Raw genomic sequence first — 11817 nt, 5'->3', positions numbered from 1 at the left:
GGCGAAAAAGCTAGACTGTCTCCAAAAAACACAAAAAAATCTGCTCAGGGCCAGGCTCGGTGGCTCATGCCTGTAACCCCACCACTTTGGGAGGCTGAGGTGGGCGGATCACTTGAGGTCAGGAGTTCAAGACCAGCCTGGCCAACATGGTGAAACCCCATCTCTACCAAAAAATAGCCAGGTGTGGTGGTACATGCCTGTAGTGCCAGCAACTCAGGAGGCTGAGGTGGGAGAATCACTTAAACCCAGGGGGCCAAGGCTGCAGTGAGCCAAGATCATGCCACTGCACTCCAGTCAGATGATAGAGTGAGACCCTATCTCAAAAACAAAAACAAACTGCTCGGGTTTAACACTTTGAGGGTTAACTGGGTTTGGGATTCGGTTAAAAAAGTAAAATTAGTGTGATCTGAGCTAAAAATAGCAAGGATTTTATAAATTGTGTAAGGCTTAAATACCCTATTACCTAATTGCATTGCTGTATACACCATGGAGTTTTTTCACTTCTCTGTCTCCAGTCCCCAACCCGCCCCCAACATTCACACACTCACACATGCACATGTACACGCACAACTGAAAGCTGCTGGAGGCCAGGCACTGTGTGCTCATCTCAGTCGGCCCAGCACTGAGCACAGATGAACCCAGTACATCAGTAACGATGTAATCAACAGTTCTCTTTTGCCCCTTCCTTCAGGCAAGCATGTCTCTCTCAAGCCCACGACTCCCCCATTTTGAGGGGATGGGTGTGGGAAAGCCAGGGCTGGACCCTTTCCCTGGTTCTTCATTCTCCACCTTCACGAATAAGCGCTCCATTTTTGGAAGCAGAGCCCTCACAAGGGGACCATTCTTAACATCTTCATCTACCACCATTTTCAAACCTATTCTGGGTCCTTAACTGTGGGTAGCCTCCAGTAAGTGGCTTTGGAACCACGTAATGTCCTAAAGGCCCATGCAATATCCCTTTTACCTTGGGCTGTTGCTCAATGTAGAGGCAATGAGGCCACACTGGGGCACTAAACAACCCCCCCAACCCCCCCCCACACACACACACGCGGAATCTCATTGGTCCTGCCTCAGTTTAGAGAGAGTTAGGGGCCTCCTGAGAGCAGGAGACAGCTGAGTGGGGGACCAGGAGACCTAGGTCTGGGACCTGCCACTCCACCAAGTCCCCTTCTCAGAAGTGAGGACATCTGAGTCCTCCTGACACATCTGGGCTCAAAGTATTCACGACACTTCCTCACCGTCCTCCCTGATATAATGGGGATCCAAATCCCACCTATTTCCGGGTTGTTCTGGGGGCTACATGAGATGCTTTATGTCAAATGCTCTGCCACAGTGCCTGGAAGATGGTTAGCTTCTCCCAGAGTGGTCAGTGATTAATAATAACGATAGTTACTATTATCACAGCCCTTTAATATGGGTACTTCCATTCTTCCATGATGAAACAGATTCATTTGCCCTGGTTAGCAAAGTTCGTCTCTTAGTTTTCTCTCCACCAGCTCCAAAACAGGAAGGAGCTCTGAGTCCTCAGGGCTAGGGTGGGCAGGGGTACCACCACTGCCTCTAGGACCAGGACCCAACACCCGTGCTTCTCACCAGTCTGAGCGCCGAGGCTCTACTGCCTGTCTCCTCCTTCCTGAAGCTCCTGTGTGGGGCCTCTGCACTCCGTGTCCTGATTTTCCTACCACCCAGGCTGTGCCTCCTCGGCCTCCACTGCTATTTCTGGTGCTCTCAGTCAATCTCTAGATTTGAGAATTTTCTCAGGACCTGACTTCAGGCTTCTGTTCTCCTCTTCCAAGCTTCTCCACAGATGAGTTTGTCCACGCCCATGGATTGAACTCACAGCTCCCTTTGCTGCCTCCCAGCTGTTAGCCCACCCTCAGAGCTGAGCTGCTGCCTGCAGCTTCTTCAGTATCTCCCCTCGGATGACTCAGATACGTTCGAGACAAGCTCTGGATTTTCCACCCAAATCTATGCCCCCTGCCCCAACCCTGATTCCCAACTCCTCCCAGAGTTAGAAGCTGCACCACCATCCGGTTTTTCAAGCTGGAAATCCAGAAGTCATCCTTGATCTCTCTTTCTCTCCCTCCTATCTAATCAATCCGTTCACTATCCCAAGAGCAAAATATGTCCAACATCAGCCCACCAGCTTCTCTCAGTGTCTTTGGACCCCACAGACCCTAGCCCAGACCATCATCACGTTTGACAGGTGCTCAGCCTTGCCATTCACACTACAAGCAGCAGTAAGAGTCACCTTTGAAGCACAAATTGATCTTCTCCCTCCCCCTCAGCGGCTTCCATGGCAGTGACAGCAAAGTGCAACGTCCTGGCATGAGTAAGGCCTTATCCCACTGTTTCCTTCACGGCACCTTTTTCAATATTTTTTTAATATTTTTTATATTTTATATTTTTTTCAATATATTTTTTTATAGCCTGACGTTCATTCCCACATTTACTGTCAATTTCTCTTACTATCACCCATGGTTCCTGCCGCAAGAGGTCAAGGACTATGTCTATTCTGGCCACTTCGCTGGAGAGCCTGACCAAGGCCATGAGACATCGGGCGTGCTCTAGGAGTAGATGTTGAAGGATTTCATAAAATGACCAGGCCAGCCCTCCTACTACATTTCTCCTAGTAGCACCGCCCTGCTGGGTGCAAAACTGCTTCCCCTATCTCCCGCACAGGTAGGGCAGGGAGTGATCAAGACCAGAAAATCAAAATAGGCAGCCTACAGATGGGCTACAATCCCCAGGCTTATTTAGGAAGAGTTCACAGCTGCAGAAAAGGAGGGATGGCACAGTGAGTATCTACGGCTGCTGGGTTTGCTTGTTACACCTACTCAATAGCTTGCTGTCTCCACGTCCTGCCCCACTTGTCCCCACACACATACACACACAGTACATGCATGTTATGGCCGGACCACTTAAAACTGAGTTGCAGGCATCACTGATACTTCACGAATCTCAATTCTTCAGCATATTTCTCCTGCAACAGATACCACTGTCACCACCCCCCAAATTCAACACTGATACAGAAATATAATCAGTAATATTATACAGTCCATATTCAAATTTCCATATTCAAAGGACATTCACAAATGTCCTTTCTAAGAGCTGGCCACTCTCCCCGCCCCACAGGATCCAGTCCAGGATCCCACTTTTACACTTAGAAATCGTCTCATTGGCCCCTTTAATCTGGAACTGCCTCCCCAGCAGTTTTTGTCTTTCGAGACACTGACATTCTGAAGTGATACCTTGTCAAGTGTCCCATGTTCTGGATCTGTCTGGTTGTCTCTGGATGCCAAATATTTGTTGATTGGCAAACTCCCCTGCATACATGCATGCACACGCACTTGCACACAGACACAATCACAGAAGTCAGAACTGTGTTTAATTAGTTTCCTAAAACCTATATATTGGGAGATTTTTATATAAAAAAATCTGAAAAAGTCTTAAACTCCAAACTCTCTTGAAATTTTTTTGAAAGTTTTTCTCAAATTAAAAAAAAAGGCAAAACCCCGTCTCTACAAAACAAAAAACAAAAAACTTAGCCAGGTGTGGTGGCACATCCCTGTAGTCCCAGCTACTCAGGAGGCTGAGGTGGGAGGCTCACCTGAACCCGGGAGGTCAAGGCTGCAGTGAGCTGTGATTGTGCCACTGCACCAGTTTGTTTGAAAGAAAGAAAGAAAAAAGCATCCAGAACCCTGGGCCATGTTCCTATGTGGCCAGAGAGTAGACCTGAGGTGCAGCCGTTCCTCGAATCTCTGCACTCTGAGTGATTCGCAGGCCTTGGTCATGTGACTGGCATGGCCTCGTGGAGACCTGAGTTTGTGACCCTTCAGCCAACCCAGACCCCCAGTGACAGAGGGTCCACGCCCACCAGAGGATCTCACCTCTTTGGGGACCCAAGGAATTCCTGACGCTGCAATGAAGTGCACCACAGGTAGGAGCAGTGCCCAGGAAGCAGCTCTGCCCCTCCGCTTCCCTATGTGTGGGGTTGACAAGGGAGTTTTGGGTCATCCAACATGCCTCTGAGGACATCTGGGCACCTGTCTAACTACTTTCAGAATAACTGAAATGTTTCAAGTTCCACGGTAAGTGGCATGCCCGGAATGCAGGCAGTCCACCTCAGGGGACCTGGCCAACTTCTAACCACAGAGGGTCACCCGCCAAACGAGACAAAATAAACGCAGAGCCCCAGGATGCAAGGTTACTAAAATACCCCTTTGTTTGACATTCACTCTTAGAATATTTAGTGCCAACCCAAAACATGAAATACCTAAAGTCTATATTCAAAAACTCAGTAACCACAAAATAAATGAAGCTTAAAAAAAAGGAAAATCATCCGAATTTAAGGGGGCCTTTAAAACTATCCACTTCCCACCTGGAGAGCTGAATTCCCAGGGAAATCAGCCATGGTCCTGTCTCAAAGAAGAGATATCTTTTCTGCTCATCTCTGCAGCGACGCTATAGGTTTATGAGGCTGCTTTGGTTTTAAAGAGTTCATTAAACTCAAATATGAATAACACAATAAATATTTTCCAGGTTGTACAAGACATGCGAGGGCTTGATCTAGCAAATGAGCACGTCTAAATTGCCTGTTTTCTTTAAAGACATTTTTAATTGGATTCCACCCAACCAAGTAGAATGTGAAGGACTCACTTTTTGGGAAGCCAAGTACTCCATGCCTCTGGCCAGCTGGTAGGTGCACGACACCAAGTCCTTGAAGGTCATCTGCTCCTCAGGAACACGGTTAATGTCATAGGAGTACTCCATCCCGGGTGGCCTCCGGGCTCGGAGGTATTCTCGGAGGTTGCCTTTAGAGGCATACTCAACTATGACATAGAGAGGCCCTGTCGAGGAAGAGGAGAAGCTCCCTAAAGACAGAATCCAAGGTCTGCCCTTGGGCAATTCAGCAAAACATTTTTAGTTATTATAACCCAATGCTTTTTTTTTTTTTAAGTTTAATATACAGGGGCCGGCGTGGTGGCTCATATCTGTAATCCCAGCACTTAGGGAGGCCGAGGCAGGTGGATCACCTGAGGCCAGGAGTTCGAGACCAGCCTGGCCAGCATGGCGAAACCCCCATCTCTACTAAAAATACAAAAATTAGCTAGGTGCGGTGGCACATACTTATAGTCCCAGCTACTATAGGCCAAGGCAGGAGAATCGCTTGAACCCAGGAGGTGGAGGCTGTAGTGAGCCGAGATCATGCCACAGCACTCCAGCCTGGGCTACAGAGCGAGACTTTGTCCCCGCCAAAAAAAAAAAAAAAAAGAAAAAGTTTTAACATACAGAAAAGCACACATAAAAACAGAATGCCTGCATTATAATCTCTGCAAAATGATAAATCAGCCTTTCATCATGATAGCCGCAAAAGGCTGTAGGAAATAAAACAGAGACATAGTTGACGCGATCTTCCCTGTCACTCTCATGCTGTCACCTCCATCCTCTTGGAAAGCATGGATCCCTCCATTCTATCCTTTTGGTTCGTTTTAACTAGTCAATAAGTAATATATTATTTTTAATCATATAAATGAATAATAAAGCTCTTAGCGCTTTGCAACATTTTCCCCCATACATTATCCTTTTGGAACCTGTTGGGCTTATAAAAATAAATCTAGATCATTCCTTTTCACAGCTGCATATGCTGTATCACATAAACACACCACGCTTTATTTATCCATTCCCTTATATGCATGGGCATTTGCTTCCAGGTTTCAGCCATAACAAACAGTAGGCAATGAACATCTCCGTACATGTTCCTTTACACACGTGTGCAATAATTTCTCCATGGTATAGACTCAAGGTTGGCAGACTACAGCCTGCAAGCCAAATCCTGCCTACCGCCTGTTTGAGTAATTAAATTTTATTGGCATGCAGCCAGGTCCATTCATTTCTGTACTTCTAGCGCTGCTTTCTCACTACCATGGCAGACACGAGAAGTTGCGACAAAGACCATAAGGCCTACAAAAGTCTAAAATATCTACAACCTCCCTTTACAGAAAAAGTTCGCCAATTCCTGTAGAGACCTACAAGAGAAATTGCTAAGTCAAAGATCCGCGTTTTCGAGCTTACTAATTACTTAGCAAATTGATTCCAAAGTGCCAGCAAACATTCAATGGAAGAAGCCAGGGTCTCTCTCCCCCAGGGAAAATAACGTATTCCTTCATACCGCTTTCTCCTATTTTAAGCTATTCTTGGGAGCTCAGCCATCTGTGACCCACAGCAAGACGTGGATTCCTCAATCCCTGTTTTAAGGGAAGAACTTCTCAACCAAAACATAGGATCTTATTCTGAGAAATCTCTCTTAGCACTTACAAAGCAAAAACATCAGGAGGCTGCCTTTTCCAAAGCCCCCTCCAGGTTATGACCCAGAAACGGCAGGGCCCTCCAGGCTCTCAAATCCAAAGTCACCCTGCACCCGCCTTTCCGCCGGCCCCCAGGTACGGGCACAGACCCTTCTTTGTGTTCATGGCTAGGAACATCTTCCAATGGGGATTTTAAAAAGAACTTTAAACATGCACACGGGGTGCTCTGGGAGCAGGATCTAGAAGCCCAACCGTTTGTAAAATGATTCTATCAAACTGCAGAGTATTTGGACGAATGCAGTTTTTCCTCCTACTCACCATCCTGTGTGCAGGCTCCAAGAAGATTTATGATATTTTTGTGTTTCCCAATCATCTTCATCATCTCCATCTCTGACACCAGATCAGAAAGGTCTTTCTCTGTGGCATCATCTATGAACAGCAGGTATATTCACAAATCAGTTCATTTCCTCTAACTCATGGGCAGCTACTGTCAGTTGCCAAGAACTCAGTTGAAACGCATGAAATTGAATTTCAGAATCAGAAATGATTTTCCAAATCATCTCCCTCATTTTATGGAGGGAGAGACAAAGGCCTACACAGGGAACTGCCTCGCTCTGTGTCAAAGAGTTCACTGGGGGGCCAGTGGTGCCAAGAGTCGGGACGAGAGCAGGGGCTTCTGACACTCATGCCAATTCTTTCCTAGACCATGAAATAATCTCATCCTCTGCCATATCTAAGGTGTCTCGGAAAACCACACCAAACTTCATGGTGCCTGAAACCAGCCAGGAGACCAAGGATAGGGCGATTTTAAATCACTACAGACTTGTTCTCAACAAAGCAGTCCTAACCCAGCCCCTCGAGGCCCTTGGAGCACTCCGAGATGGGTTCAGAGAGCTCCCCATAAACAGGGCCATAAATGTGCGTATATGTGCATTCTGAGCAGGTAAGGGCTGTGACTTCTAGTGGCTTCTCAGAGACACTGCAATTCCCATCCTAAGAAAAGTCATATAAACTTCCGCTCTGTAATTTCAAGCAAGAATGGCATAGGCTCCACATACACGGGCTCGCAGTTAGCTTCTCCTAAGTGGCAAGACTTTCCCATGTGCTCTCCACCTCAAGTTAATTCAGTATGGAAAAATCTGGGTTTCCTTTAAAAAAATGAAATACGGGCACGGATAAGAACCATGTTGCAAACCGTTTTTTAGCTTCACAAAAGGAAGATCAATACAAGTGACTGTGCATGCAAAATTTACACTGATGTATGTGAAGGAGGGAGCCACAGGCCATGAGGAGGGAGGGAGACACAGCTGTGGGCTGTAAGAAAGGACATGCCACAATGGCTTGGGGACTAACATCCTTCTGTGTCCTTAAAGGGAAGGCTGCCAGCCTGAGCATCACAAGAGAAAGAGAAGTCCCAGACCTCCCTTTTTGCAATATCCCATGTAACTCTGAGCCCCATTAGCAAAACCAGAAGTTCCGCCAAAAGAGATGAGAAGCCTGGGTCCTCCCCACACCTGCCCCTGGTACGCAGCCAGGGGCTGCCTCCGTCAGTGGTGCCACCACACCTGGGGCAAGAAAACACAGTGTTCCTCCCCAGCATCAGGCTCCAAGGTGGGGAACATCTCAAAGCACTCTAGTTTTCCTTGGGAGTCATTCAGATAAACAGCCTTTTAAAAAACCCAAAAAACAAAACGCACCTCTTTTTGACAAAGTCCAGCCTGCTACTTCCCCTTGGGAGGGATGTGATGACTATCCCATGAGAACCCACAAAAGACAGATAAAGTCTAACTCCAGAGCGCCTGTGACATGCCCGGCACCATATGCCAAGGATGGGCCTCTCTGCCTGGAAACGTGGGAAGCACTCGGCGTGGGATCTTCTTTCCGAGATCCCTACAAGAGGATTTATAATGTGACCGTTCCCTATAACTCTTCTCATAAAAGAATACTGCAGGACGAATAAGTTAATGGTTAAAAGTTCTTTAAGTTCTTTGGACATGGGCACGAAGCAGGGTTGGAAATTAATGTAGAAGTGTTCACAGTCCCACAAATACAACACGACATTTACATCTCAGGGTAATTGTTTACGTGTCCCAGGAGGCTCTGCACCAGCCCTGATCCTGTTCGCTCCTTCTCAGCTTCTACGTGACTCTCCCAGACCAGCGTCATTTCTGCTTTGTTCCTCACGCAAAAGAGAAGGCTTTCTGCTCCCTTACGTCTCTTCGTTCCCTCCAAAAACACAAATTTCCTTGTACTTGTAAAGTTAAGGTTTAAGTCCCAAATCCAACACACCAACTCCTAGCTAATAAATCCAATTATATGTGAGTTGATAATTTCTAAGCACATAAAAATATAGAGAGAATGAAGACTCGTGGTCACGAAGAAGGAGTCAAAGAATAACTCTATGTAAGAGGCTACACTTTCTAACAGAACTGGCTTTTCTTTATAAGTACACACAGCTCAAGATAAATAGTCTGTCCGAGATGCTGATTTATACTGAAAACTTCTCAACCCCTAGGTCAACTATGTGCTCTCTGACCCCGTGCCATGATAGAGTTCACATGCCACAAAAGGAACTTTCTTGATAAAGACTCTCCACCCAGCCCCTCCCCGAGCCTCCCGCCTCCCCGCTCACCTTTCAACATCTTCACGGCCACGGTGACCGCCTCCTTGGGCTTGTCTTTGTCGATTCCCACTGCTTCCGCCATGACCACTTGCCCAAAGCAACCTTCTCCCAGGGGCTTGCCCAGTGTCAGCCTAAATGTGTAAATAGGGGATTAGCACACAGCATCTGGTGATGGGGTGTAGCGAGGGAAATTCCAGAACTAAATATAAAAATCTTTCAGCGGCTTGCTAAAGCATGGAGCGCTTATCATATGGAACTAATGAGACTTAGGGTACACACGCGCCTGAGTATTTTCCTAGTGACGTTTTAGAGAATGGCAATTACTGGTGGAACAGCTATTGAATTTCACATCGGTATTCTTGGTTTATTTTCTTTAGCGAAGGTATCCTTGCTAGTGCGGTGGTCAGCTTTCCTAAGTGCCAGAGAGGAGCTTTTGATCTTGAGCCAATTAAATATTTGTAATTTAGAATGGCTCAAAGAAAAAACGTTAAGACTGTTCTTATTTTTTTTTTTGTCCCTGTAAAATGGTGGCTTTAAAATTATTATTATTCAAATACCAACGGATTTTATGGTCACATTCCTTGCCAAGTTACAGGATATGCCTCTTAAAAGCATTTCAAGGAATCTCTAATTTTTTACCAAAAAGAAAATTCTAAAAAATTGGGGACTTTTTTTGACATAAGTTTAAAAGTCCTTATGACTACATAAAATTAACAATGAAGAAAATCCAAAGTGAACACCACAAATTAAATGTCTAAGACTACAAGGTCTATGCATGTCAGATGAATAGCCATATATTGTCCTTACGCATTCCAGAAACCAACAGAATGCAAAAGTCTTTGGAATACTTCCGAATATGGCTTATTCTAACTTAAGCATAGCACAGCAAAGCATGGAGCTGCCATCAGTAAACAGTATTTACAATAAATACACAATGGTTTGCAAAAGTTCAGCATAAAAACTGAGGGCAGCGTACGCTATGCTGAGGTCATTTTGTTTCTATCCAGAACTAAAATTAAATTTGACATCTTGGCAGAAAATAAATATTTGCATTGGAAAAATGGCTAATTTATGTCCCACTGCCTTGCTACTACAAGCATAACAATCCGTTCTTTGTATAACTTCTGCCTCCAATCTAATAAACTGCTTCTAAATAGCCTTCATTCATTGGAAATCTGTTCCACCTACGTTTGCACTAAACACTGTTTTGAAATGTTTAGCACTCAGATTTTCCACACTCAGGGTACCCCGGGTGGGAGGTAACAGTTGGGCACATACAGACTTCCACTGTTGACTGCGGTATCACAGGTGGCAAAAACTATGGACTAAACCCGAAAGCTGCGATTTCTTAAAATATGATCACAACTCCCCGGTCATATATATAGGAATGTGCGCATGAACCTACCTACGTATATAATCACACACAAACTAGGGCTGGCGGAGTTCACAAGAAACATCCATTTCTCCACATCCTACAGGTAAAGAAACTATTCTTTGTGTTTTTCTCTGGTGCCCCACCAGTAAATGTCCAATTAACATGCCTTGAGTGAATGAATAAGTGAATGAGTGAGTGTTCTTTTCACTACAGTATACAAATCAACTGGAAATTACTTCCATTAACACTCTAACCAAATAATATCTATATAATTATTCAGTCCTAGCTAATGGTACACATCTCTAAACTGGCAGTTGGGAAACAAAACTGATGTGACGTCACGTGAATCAAAATCAGAAGTGCCAGCCACGTAAGCTACCTCTCCCTTCCAAATAGAGCTCAACAGATCAGTCTCTGGAAAAGCTTATCTTCGCATTTCCAAATGTGTATATGCATATACGAGAAGTCTACATTAAACACTTCCCTACCATAATCTTAGGAGCTACTGAGAATGTCAAGGCAAACAGGGTAGCTGCTCATAAGCAAGTCAAGAGCTTATTCCAGTGTATGTGATGCAGAAGCAGTCAGCATTTCCACCTTTCCATACTCTCAAGCTGTTACTACAAAAAGTACCCCAGAAGTGAGTGGACAGTCCTACAAAGACCACTGCACTTCCTTTCAGAAGGAGGATCTCGGAGTCAGTCCCCTTCTAGAGGACGAGGGCTAGTAGTTCAAGTTCTGCCCACTGACTCCATGCCCCACACAATGATCCTGCTGAGGTTTGCAGTTCAGAGCTCCCAGGTTACCACCATGTGAAGGGAAATGAAAGGAAAACTCACATAAGCTAAGAACTCTGCTCAGTCCTGGGAGGTCTGAACCACCACCCTCATTTTATGGGAATGAATTTCAGAGAATCAGGTGCCTCACCCGAGGTTGCCCAGCCACTGTCTGGCAAAGCCACGATTCAAATGCACCCCAACAGAGCCCCGGTACATGGAGTTCAAACGAGACCAAGAGATACACAACCCCAACAATATCCAGGTGGTCACATTTTTGCCTAAACATCTGATTGGCACACCTCTGTATCATCCAACAAGGAAAATATTATGGGCCACAGAAATTAGATGTCAGGTACCGTATTTGAAGCTTTTCAGCCCAATATGATATTAATAACCAATGAGAACAGTAACATTGGGTAGAGGTCCTTAAGGCCATTTATATTCTGCCTCTAATTTCTCCACAGAAGTAAATACAGAACAGTCTTGTTCTAGTAACCAAAAACTGAAATGTCAGATCTGTTTTATAAATTGGATAATTCTACTTTTATTCCATTTGACAGAGTCTGAATTGCCCAGACACTTAAAAAATGATAACCAGATGCCATCTTCTTTGGGGACCAGCCAGGAGCAAGCAGCTCTGCTTTCAAGGAGCTATTTTTTTTTTTTAATCCATTCTTTTCTTTTCCAGGAGTTGGTTATTTAGAAACACAATCTTACTCCTGCTGACATCAT

At 45.2% G+C, this 11817-nt stretch overlaps 1 protein-coding gene across 3 annotated transcripts in view; it reads right to left on the bottom strand.

The window, feature by feature from the left end:
* Positions 1 to 11817, bottom strand: part of FGFR2 (fibroblast growth factor receptor 2) — a 146703-nt gene that overhangs the window by 27685 nt on the left and 107201 nt on the right. For all 3 annotated transcript variants that reach the window (XM_012001070.1, XM_012001073.1, XM_012001069.1), the window contains 3 exons: positions 8941 to 9062; positions 6627 to 6737; positions 4660 to 4850 (listed from right to left, as the gene is read on the bottom strand). In XM_012001070.1, the coding sequence (XP_011856460.1) occupies positions 4660 to 4850; positions 6627 to 6737; positions 8941 to 9062 (424 nt within the window). The remainder of the gene's footprint in view (positions 1 to 4659; positions 4851 to 6626; positions 6738 to 8940; positions 9063 to 11817) is intronic.

Source organism: Mandrillus leucophaeus, unplaced genomic scaffold, assembly GCF_000951045.1.
Source record: "Mandrillus leucophaeus isolate KB7577 unplaced genomic scaffold, Mleu.le_1.0 Scaffold65, whole genome shotgun sequence".
NCBI classification, from domain to species: Eukaryota; Metazoa; Chordata; class Mammalia; order Primates; family Cercopithecidae; genus Mandrillus; species Mandrillus leucophaeus.
Note: the sequence above shows the minus strand (reverse complement) of the source record. Positions and strands in the feature narration are given on the sequence as shown.